Source organism: Myotis daubentonii, chromosome 6 (genome assembly GCF_963259705.1).
Source record: "Myotis daubentonii chromosome 6, mMyoDau2.1, whole genome shotgun sequence".
In the NCBI taxonomy this organism is placed as follows: domain Eukaryota; kingdom Metazoa; phylum Chordata; class Mammalia; order Chiroptera; family Vespertilionidae; genus Myotis; species Myotis daubentonii.
In genome coordinates this window covers 75,473,892-75,500,706 of record NC_081845.1, presented here as the reverse complement: position 1 = coordinate 75,500,706, position 26,815 = coordinate 75,473,892, and the positions used below count along the sequence as shown (strand labels likewise).

Here is a 26,815-nt window from a genome sequence, read left to right as displayed (position 1 = left end):
TTATCCCTCTCCCTTCCTCTCACTCTAAACTCAATAAAAACGTATTTAAAAAAAAATGAAACAAGGCTAGTACATTTAGAAACTATCTATATATATAAAAGCTCAGCGACTGGAACGGTGGAACGACCAGAATGACTGAACAACCGGTGGCTATGTGGCAGGCAACCAGCCTGATCCGGGCCCTGATCGGCCTGCGCTGCCGGGCCCCCCCCCCCCCCCCCGCCGCCCCCGCCAGCCCCACCCCCAATCGGATCTCAACACCCTAACTGGGGGCGGGGCTGATCAGCTAACCACCCTCACCCCTCTCCCTGGCCAGCCCAGCCCAATGGGTCCCCATCAGGTAGGGCTGGCCGGACCCCACCCATGCACGAATTTGTGCACCAGGCCTCTAGTTAATAAGAATATACCCTTAAACATCTTTAATACATATAAGCTTTTTACAGGAAGCAGCACTAGTGTGTGCTCCGGGCTGGCAATTCCAGAAAAAAAGAAGAAGAAATGGAGATGTACTTCACCAATGACTAGTCTGGGTGATCTGAACTGGCCGGAGCCTAATGCTAACTGTCGTAATCAAACAGAAGCAACTCTATTATAGAAGTAACATGTGGAAAGCATAAGGGTACCAAATATGACAGGGGTTACGTGAGGGGCAAACTTAGTGTATAGTGTACTAAACCCAGAACTGAATGTTCCAAATCAGTCTCCTTTGAACGGAGTTTGGGTTAAATCTTACTCCCCGTTCAGCCCACTCTCCTCCTCCCAACCTAGCTGAGTAAAAGGAATCCTATAACCCTATAAAACGGGAACTGTGGTTGTGGTCTTGGTAAATTTTACCAGGATCCTCTTTGGAGAGATGGCAGAGGCCAACTCATCTGGGGTATATAATGAATGAGACTCACCCTGGAATACTTCCCAGATGATAAAATTGCCCTGCCAGCTAACTGTGCCTCATAAGCAAAATAATCTGGGGGCTCTGTGTGTCTGCATGCCCAGGGGCATTATCTCGTTCATTCTGTTTCTCTCTCCCTCTTTCTCTCTCACACACAAAATCAACATCCCCACGAAATTACCCCCTTCCTTGCCTATTCACACACCCATCCCCCTCAGAAAGCAGAGCCAGGAATAAAGCCAGGAGGAAACCCAGTAACAGAAGCTACAGCCTCCTGCATCTCATCAATGAGAATCTGAATCTTAAACTTCAATCCAGTAAGTGTGTTTTCATTACCAATAAAGAATTAATTGCAGCACACAGTAAAAGGAGGGTAAGGAAAGGCTTACACATTCCTTCTTGCTTACATTGTACTTGGGCCATATACTCAAGTGTTAGACTGATTTGTAAATAATAGTTACAGCCTTTTATGTCTATTTCCTTTTACTTTTACAGAGAAAGTCTTTTTCTATCCCTTGCTGACAGGTCAAGATTTGTGACCCATCCATTCTGTAGTTAAAAATTAATTAAATGGGGAGCAAATATTTATAACCAAGACTTTGCATATGACCTACATAAACATATAGCATTGTATACATTTGATGTATTCTCATTTTTAAATAAATGATGTTCACGTGAATCATTCATGTGAATGAAAGTGCTTAAGCCAAATTCCTAAATTCAGGATGAATGTAAAACTCTAGTTCACTGTTTACAATTAATGTATTTATAATGATTTAAATAGCTGACTACTAGGAGCCACATTTCTAAGTTGCCGTAAACCTGTCTATTTTTATAAACAAGTTTTCTTTCAGCTGTTATTGTTGTTTGTCCCACTGAATTGGGGGGCTATCTGGACTCATTTGAAATGTTCTTGTAAGTCACCCTAAGAAAACCTTTTTCTAGATAAGTTGTAAAGAACATTTTTTTTCATGGCAGGTATTTTATCATCTCTGGCCATTTGGAGTATAGGTGTGGGATCCTGTTTTATATGGCACCCTGCTACATGGAACTTTCTTTAGCTGATTTAGTTAGAAAGCCACTGCCAAACAAAACAGTAGGAGGGGAAACTGTAAAAAAAACTTTAAAACACTAAAAAAAGAAGTAAGTGAACAAGCAGCAATGTAAACATAAACTAGAGAACTGTTCCCATGACCTAGGTCTGACGGGAAGAAACAGAAGATGCAGAGTTAACAGAATACCAGTCTTGAGAAGAAATAGAAGTTACTTCAGACAATTACACACAAGCTGTTGTACTAAGATTGTTCTGTCACAAATCTCAGACATGACTTTAAGTTAGATGAGTCTGAGGTCATAACAGCGTCTTCTAAAATATGAAAGATATAAAATTTCAAAAGAGGGATTATCACTATGAATTAGTTCTGCTGACTTAAGGCCTTTTTTTGTTGGTATAAAACCAGTGAAATCAGCAGTTACATAATGAGATGACCTGCAGCTACAAAAAAAATTTTGCTCTGCTTAGTCAAGCTCAGGGAATTCTAAAACACAAACACAACAATGGAAAATAAAATAGCTAAAGTGGAATATTCTCAATATTGCCTTTTCTGTTATTGTTAATCCACACCTGAGGATATTTTCCACTGATTTTTAGAGAGAGTGGGAGGGGGAGAGACGGAGAGAAACATCGTTGTGAGATAGACACATCAATTGGTTGCCTCCCACATGGCACCAACCAGGGCCAGGGATCTAGCCTGCAATAGAGGTACATGCCTTTGACTGGAATCAAACCCACAACCATTCAGTCTGTGTGGGCTGACACTCTATCCACTGAGCCAAACCAACTAGGGCTCAATATTGCTTTTTAACATACACTTGATATGTTCTGTAGTAAGTGACCAGTGTAATTTTAGAATATGAATCTCATCATGTCTTTGATTCAGGCACACTGCTTTTATAGATACATGATTTATCTAAAAAACTTTTTTGTTTACAAATGCATGTAACCAGATGAGTAATAAAACTGAAATGTATTTAGTATCTTAAATTACTCAGATTGGGCCCAGTCAAATATTTAAACTAAACACATACCTTAAGCTTTAAGAAAAAGTCAGAAGAGAGAAGAAAAAGAGAGAAGGCAGTGAATTTCTGTGGCACCCAGGACAGGTCAGTCAGTCTGTCAGTCAGGCATTCATTACTGACGCTAGTCAGGAGTCCGGTGCTCTGGGCTCTGGGCACTCACACTCAGGGACCCAGTCACAGGCCTTGCTGCCCCGAACCTCACAGGCTGCAGGCATCACTGCTGGGATTTCCCAGGTTCAAAGAGGTTATGTCACTTGCTCAAGCTCAAGGAGGAATGTAGACAGGAAGACAGGACCAGAGGAACGTGTACATCACCGCAGCTGTCCTCAAGAGCTGTGTGGGGACTTACGTCATTTATTCCATAATTCTTTGAGCCTAGGAAGAGTTCATTAAGTCTCAATAGGTTAAGTCCTAAATTCACCGCAGGACCGAGTCCAGAATAAATCATGTTACTTTATGGCTCCATCACATGTATCTACTTAATGTGAGGCCAAAAGGCATTTTCCCATTACTGCTCACAGAGGACTGCTTCCCCTTTGTTGTATCCATCTCTTCTCTTCACTAGTTTAGCAAGAAGAAGGGTGGCCCTCTAGAAAGGGTCCTATCCTTTTCCTGCTAAATGTCACTGGGTGTGTCCTCCATCAATCTGAACAATAATCCACCAATCAATTTCCAGTACTGCTTACTAATAAATGTGACCAATGAGCATTATAATAGGAAAGAAGACTACTTTGTAGGCAGTTTTAGAAAACTATTGGGAAATAAAAATATCTTGAGGAGGACTAGTAAAATATAATGTCTGAAATACAACTTTCATTAGTCATTAGTTAATATTACCATGAACCGTTCCCTCTCTTCACCCTAATTCTAAAGTGACACCAGGCTCCAGGGTCTCTCCACCAATAATCAAGTCTGTGGAGTGAGCACCGGCTGAATCAAACGCAGCAGCAATTTCATGAAGTCTTGGAGATGATAAAAGGGTCTCACATTTTCTTAAAATTAATGACAGTAAGTGAAATAATAATAGCTAGCATTTCACAAAGTGAAAATATGTACAGTCTCATCAAGCTATGTGTGTCTTCCTAAGGAAAATATCTGTGACCTTCATTAGAGAGGACCAAATATGTGACCAAAAGCAAGTCACTTGTCCAAACCAAAGAATGGAAAGTAATGTGCTATTTTTTCAGGCTAATTGATTCACTAATCAACACTAATGAAAGAGAAAAATGGTAATTGGCGTACGAGCTACCCTTTTCATTGGCTAATCAGGGCTATATGCAAATTAACTGCCAACTAAGATTGGCAGTTAACTGCCAACAAGATGGCGGTTAATTTGCATATGTAGGCACAATGCAGGGAGGCGAAAGGGAAAGCAGGAAGAAGCCCCCTGCCACTGACAGTGATCGGAAACCCAGGGGGAAGCTAAGAGCTGGGGGGCAGGGCAAAGGCGGCCCTGCCCCCCAGCCATGATCTGAGAATCAGGCGCCTTTTCTGCCCTGGCCAGTGATAGCAGGAAGTAGGGGTGGAGCCAGCGATGGGAGCTGGGCACAGTCGAAGCTGGCAGTCCCAGGAGCTAGGGGTCCCTTGCCTGGACCTAAAGCGAAGCCCACGATCGTGGGGCCGCTGCAGCTGCAGGTCCCCGCGGCCTGGGCCGGATGCCTAGGCCAGAGGCGTCAGGCCTGGACAAGGGGCCGATCCTGCGATTGGAGGGTGATGGGGGTCAACGCCTGAGGGCTCCCAGTATGTGAGAGGGAGCAGGCTGGGCTGAGGGACACTCCCCCCCCCCCACACACACCCAGTGCACGAATTTCGTGCACCGGGCCCCTAGTCTATAATAATAAAAGCATAATATGCTAATTAGACCGGACAGCAAAACAACCTTCCAGATGTCCTTCCGGGTGACCTTCTGGACGAAGCCAGGTCTGTGAGGGCCCAGGCAGCCACTGAGGCTGTGAGAGCCAAGCCCCTAGCATGAATTTTGTACATCGGGCCTCTAGTCATTTCACAATTACTTACTGAGCACCTACTCACTAGGCACCAAACACAAGAGACACAATAAACAAGAGAGACACATCACTGCCTCTAAAAGGCTTATAGCCAAGGAAGGAGATTATTGAAAACATTTACAAAAAATGTGAGTATAAACAGTGACAATGGGATGAATGAAAAATTATGGTCTATTTGGAGAATGAACGAAAGTAAATGATATTTGAATACTGACTCTGTGAAAAGTGACATATTACTAATACTAATAATTATACTGTGGTTTCTGTTGCTTCCAATGTCTTTTTAAAATATACTTTTATTGTTTTTAAAGAAGAAGGGAGAGGAAAAGAGAGATAGAAACCAATAATGAGAGAGAATCATTGATCGGTTGCCTCCTTGCACACCCCACATTGGGGATCGAGCCTGCAATCTGGGCATATGACCTGACTAGGATTCAAACCATGACCTCCTGGATCATAGTTCTATGTTCAACCACAGAGCCATGCCGGCTGGGCTGCTTCCAGTGTCTTGCAATTAAAAAGGCTTTAATGTTTTAAGACTTTGTACATCATCCTGTTATAACTTCAGGCAATGCAGAAATTGAGATGCTCATGACGAAGTATTAATAAAGAGCTATAGAGCCAAAGAGGCAGGGCATGTAAATAGAAAACAAAAAGCAATTTGATTTGGCAGGATTTCAGCAAAATGAAATAGGAAAACAGAGTTAAGGAAAGGAAAAAGAGCTCAGGAAAAAAGCCCTGAATACCAGGCCGAAGTTTCCTGACCTTTTTAATGGGGAGAAGGGAACTCTAAAGAAGTTCAAGAAGGTTGGTACTTCTGGGAGATTATTTTAGGAGTGGGAAAATACAGGTTGTCCTCAAAACATGTATACACACTTTAACAACTGACAGCTCAACTGATGTTTCTTTCTTTTCAGCCAGACTAAGCTTTGAACAAAGGAAATAAGCCAGTCAGAGAAAGACAAGTATCACATGATCTCACTCATATGTGGAATCAAAAGAACAAAATTAACTGATGAACAAAATAGATCCAGAGACATAGAAGCATGGAACAGTCTAATGAATTGCAGTGGGAAGGCTGGGGTGGGTGGGTGTAGGGGGAAGAGTTTAACCAAAGAACTCATATGCATACTAGAGGCCCGGTGCACAAAATTCATGCACTTGTGGGGGGGTTGTCCCTCAGCCCAGCCTGCACCCTCTCCAAACTTGGACCCTTCAGGTGATGTCTGACTGCTGGTTTAAACCAGCAGTTGGACATCCCTCTCACAATTCAGGACTGCTGGCTCCCAAGTGCTCGCCTACCTGCCTGCCTGATTGCCCCTAACCGCTTCTGCCTATCAGCCTGATCACCCCCTAACCACTCCCCTGCCAGCCTGATTGATGCCGAACTGCTCCCCTGCTGGCCCGATCGCCCCCAACTGCCTTCCCCTGCCAGCCTGGTCACCCCCAACTGCCCTCTCCTGCCAGCCTGGTTGCCCCCAACGGCCCTCCCCTGATGGCCCAGTTACCCCCAACTGCCCTCTCCTGCTGGCCATCTTGTGACTGTGGGCACAGCCATCTTTGAGGGCAGGGCAGTCAATTAGCAAATTCCCTCCTTACTAGCTGTGGGCGCCGCCATCTTTGCGATGGTGTGAGGGGCAATTAGCATATTCCCTCTTTATTAGATAGGACAGGCATAACCCATAGATATAGACAATGGTGTGATGAAGGCCTGGGGGGCAGGGGCAGGAGCTGGCTGGAAGGGATCAATGGGGACAAAAGGGACATGTGTAATAGTTTCAATAATAAAGATAAATTAAAGAAAAAAAGAAATTCAACCTAAAATGCTACTGGAAGTTTGAAAACACAGTTGAAGTACAAACACTGTCTTTATAATCATTCAAAGTATATACTAGTATACATTTTGGGGGGACAGCGGGAGTCCCCCCAAAATATATACACACTTTAACAGCTGACAACTAACTTAATTTTCTTTCCTTTTCAGGTTTAAATGATTTGAATATTGGGTGAAGCCAGACTAAGGTTTGCACAAAGAATATTTATCCACTAGACTTTGTTATGGAGATACATTTAAGATAAAGTTTACGGTACAAAACTGGCAATAGTTGACAAATTGGGGGCAAAAAATACTGAACAAAATGATTCTTGATGTTTGTGATATCATTGCTTCACATTATCAGCAGTGCCTGGACCAGAGCATTCATCAGTTTGAAAATAGGCATTAACAAAAAATTATTCATTTTGTTAAGATTATTTTAAATTTTTAAAATGAACTGTATATTGATAAACACTGGCTTTATAATCATTCAAAGTGTGTGTACATTTTGGGAGACATCCTATATATAAAGAAATAAAAAAGAGAAACAATTCGTATGGATACCATTTAAGGGACTATCACAATAATTGGTCAATAAGGGTGTGGGTTACTAATGTATCAATGGGACTGAAAAGAAGAGGTAAAAATATGCTTTACGGAGGACTAAGAATTTGTATGAGCTGCTAGTCACTGACTAGAGATATAGGAGACAACCCGTTGAGCATTCAAGTCCAAGATTTCAAAGGGAACAATTGAGCTTTTAGCATACATTAGGATGGACAATGAATGATTTTGAACCCACTGGTTTGAGGTACTGGTGTTACATGTAGCTGAAGCTCACCAGAAAGTGGAGGACTAGAAACACAGGTTTGTACCCTCTTAGAAGTGACTATTAATGTTGGAAGGATAGGCAAAAGAGGACAGAGAAAACTGCTAAAGGCAGAACCTCAGGGGAACCTTAAACTGAGCAGGGGTAAAAGATGTCAGGGACAAGCCTTATCCTCCTCTCATGATGCTGAGCCATATAATCAGGTGGAATCAGCATGGAATTCTAAATAACTTTTTAGGACTTAATTTATATAAGCTATTTCATCAAAGAGGTTTTTCCTTAATCTTACCTCAGTGTATGTGCTATAATTTTGTAAGAAGGTGACAAATTAATAATTATATCGCAATGCACATCACATTGTTTTCTAAATCTTGGCAAGGCTGAATTAAGGACCCAGATAAGGAGTTATGGATTACATACCTGTGGTACCCATTTGGAAGACACAAAGCTGGTCACTTCTATTACAGACAAGCCAGTTTGGGAAAGTTGATTGATAAATTCAATTTTTATATCTGTAGGAACGATAACCTAGGAAAACATTGAAAGTTATTTTATAATTAATGTGTGTAGGGTCTGTTGAAACATAAATAGAAAATTACTTCTTAACTGAAAGCAAATCCTAGTTAAGATTTATAAATTCAACTAGCAATTGAGAACAAATATTATATTGCAGCATATGAAATATGTCTTTAGAGTTTTAAAAAATATGAATATTTAATTTATCATTTAAAATAAATTGTGCCAAAGTGATATCAAGCTACCTTTTCATTCTGCAATCCATCGCGAGGTCCAACTTCTACTATTTTAACATACTCGGGGAGTCCAGATAACTGGGATGCTTCCTGTAATGGAAAATACAAGACAAGGAAAACAGACAACCATTAAACCATTAAATTTGCTGATTAGAAAAGTCATTAGAAAAGTCAAACTATTACAATTTGTAAAATTAAATTCTCACCCTAGAATTTTAAAATGGTAAGAAATCAATGCAATAATACTACATAATCTAAATACCAATTTAATGTTATTGGCAAAATGAGGTGTTTTTTTTTTTATAACTTCATGATATTCAACCTAATTACGATAAAATTCAAAGATTAATTTCTAAGATACACATGGAAATGGTGATTTACTTGGGATCCAAAAAGCAAACCTGTTGAGGAATTCTACATGTGATGATAAACTAACCATTGTTAGCGTTCACGGAAAAATTAGGTGTTTGTATTAATAGACTTCTACCAAGCAGAGTCATACAAGATGGTGCCCTCTAGCCCCTGGTACTTGAGGAATGTGGAATTGGTATTCCGGCTTGTGCTTGGAAACCGGAGGCTAGAAATGAAGGTGTCCTTTTTCTTTTTTGTATCATACAGCACAACCAGCACCTAAACACAGAACCCCCAGCCCAATAGGACCTAGCGCTTGACATCGCACTGGAAACAGCTGAGCTCCAGCCCAACATAACACCCTGTCCTACCTTTCTGCCAAATCTGAAATGGCAAGAGGGTCTGGACTCTGGAGCCTGTGTCCCTAAACTAAGTAGTATGGACACACCTATTTAGGACACTAGTTTAAAATAGAAAAAATAGGAACAGCCTTTCTAAATGTCACATTGCAATTAAAATGAGAAGTAGACTACACCTTCTCAGACTGTACTAGCACAATGCCCTGGTATCTCTGAGCCAAGTTAAGTCTGCGTAACTCATTATCAAGTTCTTCACAGGGATAGCTGATGGAATCAACCTAATCAGCAGGACCTGTACTTCAAGGCTTTGTAAGTTTAGGTCAACCAATTTAGAGTTTCACCCTGTCCTTGTAACAAGGAAACACACCAGTGAAGTGACAGTTTAGCATGCAAAATCCCATTTGTTTCTATAGAAAAATGCTCACTGGCTCTTTTAGAGTCCAAAGCAGTTATTTGGTTTTATTAACATCCTCTTCTAACTCACTCAGTAGAAGAACCCAGATGCTTCCTGTTACAATGTTTACATACCACCCTCCACCATTTCCATGAACTTGGGCAATTTAATATGCAAAAATTAACCAAGAAGAAAACAGAATTCTCATGTCTGCATCTTCTGAGCAGATTGTGATGCACGCAGTTAACTTGGAGGGTCGAGGGTGGACAGGGGAAGTATGGCCACCCTGAGCTTTAGGCTCAGTCTGGGATAGCAGTCATGAAATCATGCTTCATTTCCAGAGTGGCCATCATTTCAACCAGGCAGTAAAGGACAGGCATGGCATAGAAAAGTGGAGTCAATAAAGAGAAGCTCACTCCTCTTTCTTATTACCTCCAGTCCTAGAACTGCAAAAGATGAAAAACAAAAACAAAAAACAGAACTAGGTAATCTTAAGCCATGTGGTGTCATTATTGCTGATTGAAAACTCAAGCTGTATTTGCAACAGCAATTAGCTCGGAGCATACATGGAGGAGGAGTACTCCTTTATAAAACAGCAACGTTTAACCAGAAAGAAAAGGAAGCTATGTTTTTTAAGCTGATAGCAATATGATGTGTACAATTAAAGAGCTTGAGACTTCCCAAGGCATCGTTGTTGTAGCTAGCAGAAGTAACAAGCAATCTGAAGACATTACAGACCACCACCAATGACAGCCATTTCAGTCAAAGCAGAATATATGCTCACTTAATATTATTTTAGATTTCTTCTTGAATCTAATGCTACCATTATATCTTTCAGCTACGGGTACTTATTAACTCTACCTGAATACCTGAGAAATCAGAAAAAAGTCAAAATGTGTTCAGTAAATCAAAGAGTAACAACTTTTCCTTTTTAACAGAAAAATAAATACACGAAAGTCAATTAACACATACTCGCTGAATATGTGTAATGTGGGCGCCCCATCTTGGTGATCTTTAGTCTCTTCCTGGGCATGACCAACTCTGTACTGACTTTTCTAAGGAGACGCAGCTACACATAAGCAATACCTGCTTGGCATACCCACCTAAGTGTTGTACAAGCTCATGGAATTAAATAACTTAAACCTGATCCCCATAATTTTCCTACCTCGTGCCTCTCCTCAGACATTTCCCCACCACTTACTATTCTTTACCTTTTCTCTGACCACTGGAATCTCACTGGTCCATTTGTTACTGGTTTTATTTTGGCAAATATCTAGTACCCACTGAAAGGAGTTTTTAGGGGTGAAATAGGCAGGTTTAGGAAATTTTAGGAAGTAAGGGGTCCATGGAAAAAGCACAGGGCTACAGAACTGCAAAGGGTACATTTCCATAAGATAAGGGAGCTGGGAGTAGCAGAAGGTACATTTCCATAAGATAAGGGAGCTGAGAGCTGCAGAAAGGTAGACATTTACAGAATAAAGGGAAGGGAGCTCCTCATTCAGCGAGGGAAGAAGAAAGCCCAGAGGGAATAGGGAAACAATAAGGGAGAAGAAGGAGGAAACCTCCCTACTTCACTTGAGGTTTGAGCTCTGGAGTTGCTATAGTAACCAATCTAAGGGGGCCAGTGACCAATCAGAGGGGATATCAAGGCACAAAGATCTGCAGCCTTTATACGCTGAAGGAAAAAGGACTTAGCAGGACTCTTCCCCCCACCCCCCATATGCTTGGTTCTCAATAAATTTCCACCTTTTGCTAAAGCACCTTTATTCCATGGTTTCATTCTTCGATTCCACCAGACAAAGAACTCAAGAACCATCCTGCCTAAAGGAACACAGTGTGTCCCAGTCCAATTTTCCCGTATCACCATCACCATGCATGACTCTCAGGGTGTGTTCAATAATTACTTTTATTGTATTAGTGAATCTCTTTTGTCACTGGCTTCACTAAAATTGACATTTTTTTCACTCTGTTGCTATAGCTTCATAAATATTCTCCCTTAATCTTGTTATTCCAAGATTAAAATCCTTCAGCGTTTGCCAGTCACCTTCAGAGAGATCAACCTAGGGTAAAAGGTGATTCATGACTCGCCTCTCATCATCTACCACACTCTACTTCATGCAGCCTATGATTTTAGCCATGCTAAAGACATGACTTGCTCATTTTCACATCTGTTGGTTGGAAATACCTTCCATCTGTGGAAAAAAACTTTCCACCAAACTCATTTCTCTTCTTCATGGACACAGGACTAGACCACATTTCTCGCCATCCAAGGGTAATGTTTGAACAAGTTCTAGTCAATGAAAGTGAATGATATGTACCATTTTTAAGCTTGGCCCATGAAAATATCCCACACACATTCCCCCATCTTCTTTTCCCCTCAGCCAGCTTAATGCAGATGAGTATGGCAAATCTGGAAGCTAATGAAAACCAAATAAATATATAAAGGTACCTACATCCCCAAATCACTGCTTAAATAAGAATTCCATGCCAAGAAGAAAAAGAAAATATTTTTTACTTTTATGGACAAAAATAAATGTCAGCTATTTCATACCACTGAGAGTAGAGGTATAGAGTGGACCTCAGTTCTCAAAATTAATTCATTCCGGAAGGCTGTTTGAGAAGCTATTTGTTCAACAATGGATTCATTTTTTCCCATTAGAAGTAATGAAAAATGAATTGATCATTCCAGACCCCCAAATGATTCCATTTTAACCTTTCTTATATACAGTAGATGTCTAATGTACTGTTTAATCAATAAACAATCACTATTTTCTTAAGTTTATTGAACTATTCCTACTAGCCTTAAATGAATCTTTTTCAGCACTCATTCCAGGTATGTCTTTCAGGAGGTCAGCTGCAGCGTCTTTGCTTTTCTGCATATCATTGCCCCTGAAATGCTGTCACTGGCTAACTCCTTTTCCTTTATCCAAATTAATAACAGTATGTCTACCTCTTCAATTGCCTCTGACCATTGTTTCTTTCACACCTTTAGCAACATTAGCATTCTTGATAGCCTCTTTATGTTTTAAAATTGTGCCAGCAACAAAAGAAAAAACACCCGCAAAATACAAAAATATTCACAGCACAATTTCCTGAGATGTTAACAAGACAAGGTTTGGCTCTAAACACACCACTCACACTGGTGCATTCTCTCCTCTGTGGCCTGGGAGACACTTTTTGTTTTGCTGATGTATCAGCATGAAAGGGGTGTCAGGTCAAGAACCGGTTTTGTTCAACAACTGAGACATTTTTTCATTTCACAACTTGGTTGAGAAATGAACTGCTCAAGACGGGAGACATTTGAGAACCGAGGTTTGACTGTATCTCTTATAGCTTCTAATTGTGAAGAGTGACGAGTGTGCAATTTTGCCCTACGTGCAAGCTAACAAGTGAGCCTGCCTTGGATGCTGACAAAAGGCAGGCTCCTAGGTCAGAAAAGAAGAAAACTTATTAACTCACAACAAATAGCAGTAGCTAGAGGATCAGTACTTGTGCTGATCCCCCAAGCCTCAACTCTCACCGAAGGAAGCAAAGTGGACCCTATGATGCTTGCACAGGCTATCAGTTGCATTCTAGGAAAAGAATTCCAAGCATAGACAACCTGAATCATTAGTAATATACAGTAAGAATATCTTCCTTGGCAACAGAGGCAGACATTATGTTTATTATGCCTGACCCATGAGCATGCCTGCCTTTTGATTCAAAGGAAGACACTATCTCTATGATCCAAGGTTTTAAGCACACTTACCCCTTGTTCCAGAAGTATATTTCTATCATTCAGAGCTATTCCACATACAAAAATCCTTGTAAAGATGGTCTGGAAGAAAGGCAATCATGCCTCTACTTGCAACGTATAGAAATTCAAAACACCCATGGACAATTATTTTCCATATCCACTCCTCATTTTTATACCATCTTTGTGTAGGGCAAATTCTCCTGACAGTAAATTACTCTGTTGGCCCCTCCAATGAACAAAGGCCTGGACCAAATCTGTAAGATATTTAATTAAGGCTACTAGAGCTCCAACTAGGAAAATCAGGCCAACCCCCAGTACTGACTTCAGCCGTGTCCCCACCTCCCAAGGGTCCTTGGATCCACGCAGTTGAGTAAATCCGAGGGAGTAGTGGCTGCTGCATCAGAAGCTGAGGTTTACTTTGTGCCTATTTTATGACAGTGGATATGTTGCCATAATCAGCACTACAGTTTACTGATCAGCAATGGTAGTCATCCAGGGGATGGAGACTTACTCAGCAGTGTGACTCCAATGGGCCTCATCAGAGTATGGGCCTCAGATGACTGAATCAGCCCCTCCCCCAAAGATGTTTTAATCCATCAGGTACATAAATTAGGCCACTGATTACAAGCCAACTCAGTAACAATATGGGAATGGCTAGGAGTTCTGCTGAGTAGAGAGATACCATACATTTTCAGTTCTGCACAGCTGCTGCAGATGTTGTACAACTAGTAGCCCAGTGGACATCATCAGGTTTCAGCTTAGCCACAACGTCATCCAACCAGGCCCAAGAGTTAGGGAAAGCACTGTGAACAGAAGGCCCCATTGAGCCAGTACCTTTGTTCCTGGCAGTGGCATGAGCAGGAGAGGGCAACTGCTACTTTTTCTGTGTAAAGCTGAGACTGCACTAGGGACAGGCTGACCACTTTCTGGAATATAAATTTCCATTCCATTAGTGAGATCTGTTGGAACTGTCCTACCTTGTTAATCTTGAGCCCACATTGACCCTCCCTCCCCCAATGGAAATAGGGCCAGAGAATCACAAGGTCTCCATGAGTCCGGTGTCCACTTTCAATAAGAGCTCAACAGCAAGCTAACGCCTGACTTCAAAAGATAACTGGTAGCTGTATCAGGGCAGTAGGGGTCCACATCCCCAAGCAGCACTTCTAGGTGGAAGCTGCCTGACTTTGTCAGAAGTTCCAATTTGTAAAAACTCCAGTAACAGGGACTTGTAGCTCAAAGAGGTCAGAAAGATCTGAGGAACGCCCTCACCCCGCCACCCAAAGGTATGTTCACTTCACAACATGCTCTTCCTAACTGAGATGATTCCCGCTGGCACTTATGAGACATAGACTTGCAATCACATCACACACTAATTTTTACTATACATTCAGCTGTGGAAGCAACCAAAGTACACTGAATTGACCCCAAAGGCCCCACCCAGGAGGTTACTTGGGCTTCTCCTTGCCCACTGTGAACACTGCCCAAACTCCATCAATTGAATCAAGATTCCCATACCCACAGGTCTGAGTAGGGTGAGGATTTTGGCATTTTTATCCAAGAAAGCCATAAAAGTTTGAGTTCTTGCTCTTCCCCAAAGTTCTCCAGCATACTCAGATGAGTGATCATGAAGAACCAATAATCATTTTCCTTAAAGCAGTTGAATTAGGGAGGTTGGGCATTAGGGGACACAGAGGGAGAGATCAGCTCCAAATTAGTAAGCAAGGCACATTTAGTTTCAGTTTCAGGCAGTATAGCAGCTGCTGACCAGCTTAATGAAATGAATTTGTAATGTTATAATTCCACACCAAGTCCTATATTGAACATCATAATCATAATTAATGACACCATCTACTTCAACCTTGGGAACCCCTGAGTTGCATTGTTTTCCATCAGGATAACAAGGTTTGTTCCATATGGCTGACAGGGGCTTAACTTGCACAAACTTCATTATCAAGAGAACATCTCTTTAATCTTCATCCAGTTATAAGAGCTAAGGGAGTTTTGCAAGATTACAAGGCTGACTATAAAATTTACTACAATTCCTTGGGTCTCCTCTCAATTGCCAGTGGGTTGCATTTCAGGATTACATATACAACCTGAGGCAGTAGGACCCACATGTTAGTCAGTGACTCCTCAATAGTTTCTCACAGGAGTTTGTCTACCCCAGTGAAGTCTCCCAAAGAGGGCCAAAGTTCCCATACAGCAGCCAGGACTCACAGCAAACAAACAAATCAACAAACAAAACATCACAGAAGCCTTTGCTGCCATCTCCAATTGTATCTACGTTTGGCATGACAGACTACAGGACAAGCTAAGCTGTCAGAAAGCCCATTATGTTGGCCAAGTTTCTTCCTTCTACATTCCCAATAACTGCTGATGGGAAGAGGAAGAGAACCTTCAACCCACACAGGACTCATCTTAGTGCTAGTTGTTACTATGGGTGGACCTGAAGCTGACTACCCAATAGCCAAGCAAAGTTAGCATGACCATGGCACCACTAGGCCTTTGTACCTACTTCCCAGAAACCAGACTGCAACTATCATCCCAACCCCTCATCATTAGCAGGCAATTAAGTAAAGGAGCATTTATTGCTCAAAAAAGACTATAATGTCTGGCCAACATGTTTGTTACCAATTCCCATGGACTTTCCTCAAATTCCTTTAATCCACCTGAAAATTCCTCATTCTTCCCATTCAGAAAGTCATGTGTCCCTTAGCATTATCTTCATCAACAAAACTGTCAAAACCTGTGAGGGGCTGAGATTTTATTCTATATGCTAGGTAACCCTGCCACAGTTTTATGGATGCTGGCAGAAGATATGTGAGTCTTGAATCAGAGACGAAAGGCTTTATTTTCATCTTAATAACAGTAGCCAGAGCATCAACATTTTCTTTCACCTGTTCCCTCAGCATTACAGGAGTTCTACTTGGGGAACCTGAACACTTCATCATGACCAGTAAGCATAACAGCCCTTTCCTCCAGAAAGGAACACTGTCTCTATCCGTCAAGACTATTTGCAAGAAAAACACCTTGAAAAGGTATTTTCAAAGAAAGGTGATCAGTGCCTTGCTAGTAAGACATGAAGAAATATGAGAGATCAATGAACAATTGTTTCTTAACACTATTACCTCGTTTAATACTCAATTATTGTCCTTAACCAAAACTCTTACTCATTACCTAAGATTCAATTTATCATCTACTCAAGAAAAACTTTTCTGACCTCTCCAGATAGAATTAAGTACTTTAATTAATATGATATCATAATACTATGTAGAGACCTATTTTAAAATGCATCCGTAATTACTTCTTTGCCTGCCAATTTCCTATTTTTCTTTCTTTTTTAAAAATCTTTATTGTTGAAAGTATTAAATATATTCCCATTTTAATATTTCCCATTTTTCATATGAACCTTCAGAGTCACCAAAGTGGATACCTCCCAATTACTTGGTAACTGCTTGTTAAATGAATAAATGAAAGAATGAGTTAATTCACATCTAAGATTTAGAAAAGCAATGTTGACCTTTCATTTAGCCATCACACACTAGCCAATATTATTATAGTTATTAAATATATAAAAATAAACAAAAATCCCTGCCCATTCAAGCTTACTTTCCTTATACTCTGAGTATATGAGTCTATAAATGACTTGTAAGTTTCAAGGAATTGAGTTTAAAAACATTGTCTGCAGGTGTCAGCAACATCATCCTTAAACAGGCCTATAGTCTAAGTTTATTTTTATGGCATTGAATGTCCCATGTTACTGAATTCAGTATATCCTGTTTAATGTGGGATAGTGTATGATACTATTGAAAAGCAAAAGATTTATTATCCAGAATGAGGGTTTCAAAAAGCCATGTTTTATGGCTGAGTGTATGCCCACATTGGAATCAGATTTCTAATGGTTCACTTTCATAGAGTAAGGACAAAAGCAATACTATCTTGCACTCCTATGCTGCTTTATTATTCCAAAGCACTTTTCTATCTACATTTCATCTGCGAAGCTACCCTATGAGGTAGGTAGAAATGAAAGAGAGATTAAATGTCTAAGTTCCCTGGCTCCTATTCTAGTTTTCTTTAGGATGAGATTAAATACATCACCAAATATTGAGTTTTGGTTGAAAAAATAATAATGAATCATTCTTTACTGTAGAACATAAATAGACTGCTTTACTCACATTTTTCATTCTTACCTAAAATTAAATGGAAGACCTATTTTGATGGGGATTTCTCTGAAATCCCTCTGTGTGTTTATATATATAACATATATATTATTACATTATGTGTTATATAACACACACAGATATATAATTTACAGCAGTCATAACAGTTGGCTTCTATACATATAATCAACCCTTTCTGATGGTGACGGATAGGATTCCTTATTACTCGAAAGACAAGTACTACTGTTTTCCCTAGGAAAATAACACCATCCACAGTAGAAATTTTCAGAAAAATTGTTACATGTTCCACTCCATTTCTGAAGGAGTCATTTTATGTGTAAAAAGTCTGTATGGATACTGAAATATCCCATTTCATAGCCAGTATTCTCATGGAGAACTGCTATCAATGATCAAATCAAATACTCCCACTCCACAGATAAAATCTGAATTAGGAAATTGTATGATTTGCTTTTGAAATTAAATTTGACATTTTAAGGGGCATTAGATGTTCGACACTTTTCCAAAAGAATCTAATTTTGTCATCTCCTCAGAAATATGTACATGCTGCAGTTTGGGGTAACATTAAACCCTCCACATTCTGGTATTTGTTATTTCTTAGATATCAATTCCTCTTTTAATCAAATACAAGGAGAAACACATAAAGCATTATCACTAATGAAGCAGATACCCATGAGAACCTGGGTCCCCTGTAGCAATCTAAGGATATTTCTCTCCCAGGGTGCCTTTCTGGGATGAAGGGCTGAGTCAACAAAGCTAATGTTTGAAACTTTTCTTTCAGAATATTCATGTCCCAAGGTTGATTCAAGGGCAAGCTCTGGCTTTTTATTAAATCAAAAGGTAAAGGAAGGCAACCACTTACTTTTCAACATTTTTTGGCCGAACAGAAGGAAAAGTGAAATACGTGCAGTACTTTTGCCCAACTGCTTTCAGGCAATGTTTGAACAGAGATTAAAAACAAGCTCTAAAAACGTGAACATTAGTATGTATGCTAATGCTTGTTCTTGGCATTCAATGGAAAATAGTGCTGGATGTCAATGTGGATATATAGCGCGATCAAATATTCCTTCTGGAAATATGTAAATTTTATGAGTACTTAGATAAATAAAGAAGTTACAAAAAAAGCATAAGAATAGTATAATAGGGCATCTGTCATAATAAATGAAACATAACAGAATGACAAACAATATGAGATTGTCTTCATTTATTAGAATTAAAAAAATGAGGCTCTTAACATCTACCACATAAATTTACTTCCAAGTTATATAAATTCCATTTCTAAAAGTGTCTTGAGCCCTAGTTGGTTTGGCTCAGTGGGTAGAGTGTTGGCCTGCAGACTGAAGGGTCCTGGATTCAATTCTGGCCAAGGGCACATGCCTGAGTTGCAGGCTCGATCCCCAGTGTGGGGTGTGCAGGAGACAGCCAATCAATGATTCTCTCTCATCATTGATGTTTCTATCTCTCTCCCTCTCCCTTCCTCTGTGAAATCAATAAAAATATATTTAAATAAATAAATAAATAAAAGTATCTTGAACAACAAATGCATACATATGCATTTAATAGTCACACAGTCATCCATTAATGTTTTAATACAAAAGAATAACTGTATCATAAATAAAATAGTATATGACGATTACAAATAGAAATGTTAAAATAGATTACGTGAACAGTTTATGAAACATGGATGGTAATAAATAACAGAAACAAAACAAAAGTTAGATGAAGCACAAGGAGAAACAAATTGAGGAAATCAAGAATAGTATATATTTTTTATTTTATTTTTGACAGTAAGAATAGTAATGTTTAATGCAAGAATCCAATAATTGATCCAATAAAAACATTAAAATAAATGAAAAGAATTCAAAAAAGAAAAATGTCTATGCATTCACAGAGCATGAAATCCTGCATTTGCTGTTAGGCTTCTTTACACAGTGGCTGCTATTTACATTAGTTAGTTTTCAGAAATAAAATGATTTATTCTTGAATTTATGGCAATTTAAGAAAATAAAATAAGTCTTAGGAAAAATTAGTCAAAACTCTCTAGTATTTTTCATTACTATTATCATTACTATTGTATTAACGTTTAATAGTAATCATAAAAGTGTTAATATTTAGTGTTTATTGTTTGCCTTTCTTAGGGCTAACTTGAACATGACAGGTTTTTTATAATACTTTGAAAGAAGGACAGCTTGAAGTTATTCCATTTATCATTTAAAAATATGCCTACTTTTTAAAAATCTGCAATGAAAGGAATCATTGTTGATAGCAGAACAGATTACCTTACATAGTTCTTGCCGCAATCAAAATAATACATGGAAATTATTCAAGGTCTTTCAGTAAGGAGCTCAAAACACTTTGGAGACATTATCCCATTCTGAAGTCTGCCAACAATTTTATCCACCTCCAGTGCTGACACCATCCACTCCACCCATCCTGTTCCACTTGGCAATGTCAACCTCAGTTTGAACCTTTGAGAGGCAACAGAGGGGCACTCCATCATGAGGGTAAATAAGAGCCCATATTCAAAACCTGGCTGGATAATGCCATAAATGAACACAGGAGTCACAGCTATTTACTTGTTGGAAATGTTTTTATGGAAAAAATATAAATTTGAAAGGCAAATTAAATACATTAGTAATTCTGATTGGCATCACATGCTCACAGGCAAGAGTATCTAAAAAGCCTTATATCCTCTGCACAAGCTAGATTTTAATTTCTTGGTTCACCCCAGGGAGTATCCTATCAACTTCATAGGGTAGTTTGGGGTATAGATCTTGTGGAATGCAGAGCTGGTAGGTAAAAAGTTAAACATTCACACCACACCATAAGATTTAAGTTGATCTGTTCCCTTGAGAAAAAGAGACAAGAGACTTCACATAGCCTTAAAGTTACTCAGTTGCTCGTTTTGTCATCAGTCTTAGAGTACACTGATTATTCTAATTGCTGTTATAGGTAATAGAAAGAAAAAGCTTATTGACCTCAAATCCATCTATACATATATACAATGGAATTTTCAGAAACCACATCATTTGGGACATTCAAATTATAAGAGCAATGAAATATACTGAGAGTAATCAAAGCAGTAGAAGGTGCATAGACAATTCTGAAAAATTATGCCAATGCAAAGGCCCCTTGAGAAATGAAGCCTAGAGTAGGGGCCCTGCTTACCCAGGGCTAAGAGTGGTTCTGTGTAAAAGTGAGACTTAGTTCATGCCTCTACAACCTATCATCTACAGGTCTCTTCATCTCAATAAATGACATGTTTTCATTCTACACTGCTGCTACAGACTGAAAGTTTGTGTCACCCCAACCAAATTCTTATGTTAAAATCTACTAGTAATCTTGATTTGGACTTCCCGCCCCCAGAACAGTAAGAATACATTTTTGTAGTTTCTAAGCCACTCAGTCTATAGTATTCTATTATAGCAGTCCAACAGACTAAATTAACTGCTAAAGTCTACGTGTGGCCTCATTCCTGACTCTTTCCTGCTTCTTGTGCCCCACATCAGGACCATCAGCAAATCAGTTCTATTTTCCTTTTTAAAATTAAATTTATTGGAGTGGCATTGGTTAATAAAATTATGTAAGTTTCAAGTGTATAATTCTATGATACATCATCTCTAAATTGCATTGTGTGCCACCACCCATATATTTGACACCCTTTTCTATCCTGAACCCCTCTTCCTTCTGGTAACCACCATACTACTGTCTGTGTCTAGTAGTTTTTGTTTGTTTGTTTTTCTTAGAGAGGTTGAGGAGAAAAAGCAAATCTCTGATGGTGGGAATGTAAACTGGTACAGCCACTATAGAAACAGTATAAAGGTTCCTCAAAAAATTAATAGAGTTACCATATGACCCAGCAACCTCTCTTCTGGGTATATACCTAAAAAACTCAAAAACTTTTATTCACAAAGATATATGCATCCCTATGTTCATTGCAGCATTGTTCACAGTTACCAAAACAAAAAAACAACCAGTGCCTTCCATAAATGATTGGGTCATTATGATGTGGTACATGTATACAATGGAATACTATTCAGCCATACAAAAAGATGAAACACTGCCAGTTGTGACAGCACGGATAGATCTTGAGAATATCATGCTAAGTGAAATAAGTCAGAAAGAAAAAGTCAAGCGTCATATGACTTCCACCCATATGTGGGCTATAAAACCAAAAGCCACGCGTGTTCTATTTTCAAAATAATTGTTTCTTTCCTCGATTATTGGAAGAGCATTACAAGTGGTCTCTCTGCTTCCACTTTTGACACTTACTATCCAAGGCAACAGCCTCACGAATACTTTTAAATACAAGTCCAATCACACCATTCCTCTGATTCAAGAGCCCCCATGATTTCTCATTTTCCTCAGAGAAAAATCCAAAGTCTCCAGCATGGCATTTGAGGTCCTTCATAACATTGCATCTTACCACATTTCTCAGCTCCTCTCCCACACCTCCTTCACTGCTGCCCCAGCCACACTGAATTCCTTGCTGTTCATTGACCGCCTAGGCCAGTGGTTGGCAAACTGCGGCTCATGAGCCATAATGCTCTTTGGCCCCTTGAGTGTGGCCACGAAGTTTCAATCGCACTCTACGTGCGTGCCCGCACGTGGTATTTTGTGGAAGAGCCACACTCAAGGGGCCGCAGTTTGCCGACCACTGACCTAGGCATTCTGCATTTCCCCCTACTGGACTGCTCTCCCCTCATATATCTCCATGACTGTCTTCCTTTAGATCTCTGCTCGCTAAAAAGCCTACATATTATTTAAAAATCTAGAACAAGACTCCTTTCCACTCTTTATCAGCCTTTATCTATATTATGATATAACACCACTTCGCATGTTATATGTATACCTGTTTGTCTATTGTCTGTCTCTTCCCATTAGACAAAGAGCCTCTTGAGGGTATGGACTCTTTTAAGTTCAGTTCTGTATTCCAGCCCTTAGAACAGAGTCTAGCATATAGAACAGTGATGGCGAACCTATGACACACGTGTCAGAGGTGACACGCGAACTCATTTTTTTGGTTGATTTTTCTTTGTTAAATGGCATTTAAATATATAAAATGAATATCAAAAATATAAATCTTTGTTTTACTATGGTTGCAAATATTAAAAAATTTCTATATGTGACACGGCACCAGAGTTAAGTTAGGGTTTTCAAAATGCTGACACACCGAGCTCAAAAGATTCGCCATCACTGATATAGAACATGTTCAGTAAATACTTATGGAATAAATAAATGTATGTGATTCATCCAGAGTTCACAGAAGTTAGTCAAATAATGGAGGGTGTCACACTCACATTATAGTTTTGAAAATACAAAAATTCACTATACATAATGCTACCTGAAACTCTGAGGAAGACATTTAGAATCATATTTGCACAGATGTCCAAGGAAAACCTTCAAAAATATGTGGAATGAGAGCTATAGGTAGTGAGGACGTTTCAACAAAAGGAAGCTGGGCCAAACACTTGGACCGCTGCTTTTGAGAACAGAAGGTGCTAGAGGGATACACCTGTTTTTGTTACAAAGGTTCCCCTGGGGAGGGTGGGGTAGAGTACACTCTGAGGGTAGAGTACAATCTACTAGTGTGCTGGAACTGTGGGGGATTCTGTGATGACTGTTATCAGCGTCAACTTTCCAAGGGCCCCATGGGATCCTGTGACAATTAATAAGCTGAGCTTTCTATTATGCATTCTTTGGTGAGACCTGGCATGCAACAGTGAACCCATGGAGCTTACAAATAACAATGTACAGAAAAACATGTACAATAGATAGTGGTAAGTATTATGAAGAAAAAAAAATCAAGGAAGGAAGGGAAAGAGGAACTGGGGATAGGAGACATGTTGCAATGTTACATAAGAAAGCGTGGTTTGAGAAAAGAACGAAAGGAGATGGGTGTCGGTGATGGGCGCAAAGCTATACAGATCTCTTGGGAAAGAGCTTTCTAACAGCCTGTGCAATGTTCCCTGGACTGACTGGTAAAATGTACCTGTGTGTTAACTGTTCTAGAAAGGTCCAGAAAACCAGTGTTAAATGGATAAAAGAAATGAGTGGAATAAAAGGATAAGGGATCAGAGGCATAGGGAAGGCACAGGTAAACACTGTTCCAGGCAGTGGGGGCCTGGAGAGTTTAGGAGCGGAAGAAGACATGGTCTATTTTTCTTGGCTCACATGGGCTGCTGTACTGAGAATAGACAAAAGGAGACCAAAAAGTAGGAGGTTATAGCTAGAATCCAGATAACAGATGATGGTGGTTTGGCCTCAGAGGGTAAGGGTAGAGAGGGCAAAAGGAGATCCTGAGGGTACAGCAACTTTTCACTCTGACAAACTCAGTCTCTGACTCCAGGGCTGGGCAGGACAGATGACGATCTTAGGTCCATAATTTCCCTGGAAGTTTGACAATGTACAATGCAGAGAGAGTCAGAATACTTATGAGAAATTTCAGGAAAAGGCAAGTAAATTGCTAAACGTGTTCAAACTCTGCTTCTCTATTAAACTCCTTCCTACCTTCCCCCAGAATACTACTAAATATTTTCCTACAAGAAGCTTTCTCACACTTCATAAAGTAAAACTCAATCACCCTAATGATACCAATATTTTGTTCTCTCCGTTTTGCTCCCCAGCCACCCAAAAGTAAGACCTCACCTGCAGATACTAATTTATACTAAATAGGCTTATACAAAGATTTATTTTTTTCCCAGTTACTAGGCTTTAAAGTATATGACTGTGCTTAACCTGATTCCCACTTTAGGTTATGAGCTCTTGAGCCGGAGCGCTTGCCTCTTCTGTCTTGTTGCTGTGACAGCTAACCTCAGGCCAGCCCACAGCAAAAACACTCCATCTCAGGTTGGCCCGGCAGCACCTCCGTGCTCCCCACAGCACATGCCATTAGCAACCCCGGCTCAGCCTCTCTCCCTAGCTCCTCACCCGGCTCTGCATCTAACACTATGATCTCTCCTAACCCCAACTCTAATTAAAACTTATGTTTTGTTTCCTTAGGGCTCTGAACCCCGCTGATAATGTGGCTACTGGCTTTATTATCCTTTCCTCTCCAGGTGGCCGATTTCATTTTAGAGGCGCTGTATCTTGAACCCCAGAGGTGTCTCTAATGCTGGGAATGTGAGCAGGCTGGTGAGGGGTGGTCTGGGGCCTCTGAATTTCTGATCCTTCTTAAATCACATCATGTGTGTATTTGTTCATTCCATGTAAGCCAAAATCTAGCCATATAAATGTTCTCCATATAACGGGGATTGTGGGGTCACTCAATAAATTGTGGTGCCTGAATAGAGTGCAGCTGGTACCCATATTGTACTTACAAGTGCTTCATATACTTAAAGACTGTGCCTAATTCATTCCACAACCTTCTATTCTCAAGCTGAACAAGTGAGCACCAGGATACTCCACCTGTTGGTGTCAATCTGAAGTACTACTCCTCATCCCAGAGATGCCAATCAAAGCCACTATGAGATAGCACCTCACACCTGTCAGAATGGCTATCCTCAACAGATCAACAAACAACAAGTGCTGGCTAGGTCGTGGAGAAAAGGGAACCGTAGTACACTGTTGGTGGGAATTTAGACTGGTGCAGCCACTGTGGAAAACAGTATGGAGTTTTCTCAGATAATTAAAAATGGAACTCCCATTTAATCCAGTCATCCCACTTCTAGGAATATATCCTAAGAAACCCAAAACACTCATTTGAAAGAATATATGCACCCCTATATTCACAGCAGTGCAATTTACAATAGCTAAGACTTGGAAACAGCCTAAATGCCCATCAGCAGATGAGTGGATAAAAATACTATGGCACAATTACACAATGGAATATGATGCAGCAATAAAAAAGAAAGAACTCTTACCATTTGCAATACACAGATGGACCTGGAGAGTATTATGCTGAGCGAAATAAGCCAGTCAGAGAAAGACAAGTATCACATGATCTTACTCATAGGTGGAATCTAATGAACCAAGTAAACTGATGATCAAAAATAGACCCAGAGTCATAGAAGCATGAACAGACTATTGAACCTCAGAGGGAAGGCAGGGGAGGGTGGGTGGGAAGAGATCAACCAATGAACTTGTATACATATATGCATAACCCATGGACACAGGCAATGGGGTGGTGAGGGCCTGGGATGTGGGGGGACAGGAGCGGGAGGGCTGGAAGAAGTTAATGGGGGGAAAAGGAGGACCTATGTAATACCTTCAACAATAACGATTTTTTAAAAATAATAAAGTACTACTCTTGCCTTACTTGGGTTACCCTACAAAGATTAGTGTTTCTGTTTATTTCTATTTAACACAGGGATTAACTGAAATGGTAGGTTGAATGTGAAGATGACATTTTCTTAAGTTGAGGGTTGTTAAATACCTTAACATAGTGTTACATGAATGCAGTAGCACTGTCTTAAACTTTGGTGACCACACATCCCTTTCTGTTAGAGGTGGTCCTGGTTTATACTTGTCCCAGGGTAATTAATATTATCCCCTTTTGCTCTTAGAGTACCCATGTTTGCATCACAAATTATATTATCATCTCACTTACATTTCCTATATAAATGTATTTTGAAGCGATACATACTTAATTACAATATGTATGCCTTCTACTCCTATAAGAATACAGAGCTCACATAGTAGCAGAACAGGTTCTGATCTCTTCCCTGCATATAATTCTCACAGTCCTTCCCAGTGATTGTGATGAACAAGAATGGTCCCAAATAAGCAAAGCAATCCTCCCAGAACCCCTCAATCTCAGCATTTGGACCACCCTAGACACTGAGCCTTTTCCAGTCTCTGTTTCTCTGGAACATTTTTTGTGGAAATGGGAGTAAGTTTCAGGCAACGTGAAAAAAAGGAGCCTTGTTTTTAACCCTGCTTTCCTCAAGCTGCTTCATAACTCTTTTAAAAATTTTTCTTGCCCTGGTCAGTGTGGCTTAGTAAGTTGAGCATTGTCCCTTAGACCAAAAGGTTACAGGTTTGACCCCTGGTCAGGACACATGCCCAGTTTATGGGCTTGATCCCCAGTTGGGGGTGTGTGTGGGAGGCAATCAATGGATGTTTCACTCTCACATCCATGTTTTTCTCTCAAAAACAATAAAAATCTTAAAAAGGGGGACCCTGCCATCAATACATTCCAGATTGAGGTCCTTTTTTCCCACAGAACAACTTTTTCTCCCATGTACCCTTTCTTTCTACCTCCCTCAGTCTCTTCCTCTCTCCCTCCCCTTTCCTCTCTCTCTAAAAAATAAATTAAAAAAAAACCATTTTTTAAAATGTTCTATCTCTAAATAGGTCCACCATTCTTAGAAGTATCCAAAATGCTGCTCCTTCCCAAATCTCATCAACATTTGCTTAACCTTGTCCATAATCTGCCAGACTACGAACCTGGTTATCCGAGTGCTAGCTTCATCCAGAGGTACCACA

General features: G+C 40.0%; 1 protein-coding gene across 4 annotated transcripts in view; it reads right to left on the bottom strand.

Moving 5' to 3' along the window:
• Nucleotides 1-26,815, bottom strand: part of HMGCLL1 (3-hydroxy-3-methylglutaryl-CoA lyase like 1) — a 165,688-nt gene that overhangs the window by 111,739 nt on the left and 27,134 nt on the right. For all 4 annotated transcript variants that reach the window (XR_009453481.1, XM_059701351.1, XM_059701350.1 and 1 more), the window contains exons 2-3: nt 8,381-8,461; nt 8,040-8,147 (exon numbers count right to left, since the gene is read on the bottom strand). Coding sequence is in view for 3 of the 4 variants with exons in the window: in XM_059701351.1 (XP_059557334.1) it covers nt 8,040-8,147; nt 8,381-8,461 (189 nt within the window). In the remaining variant the exon portion in view is untranslated. The remainder of the gene's footprint in view (nt 1-8,039; nt 8,148-8,380; nt 8,462-26,815) is intronic.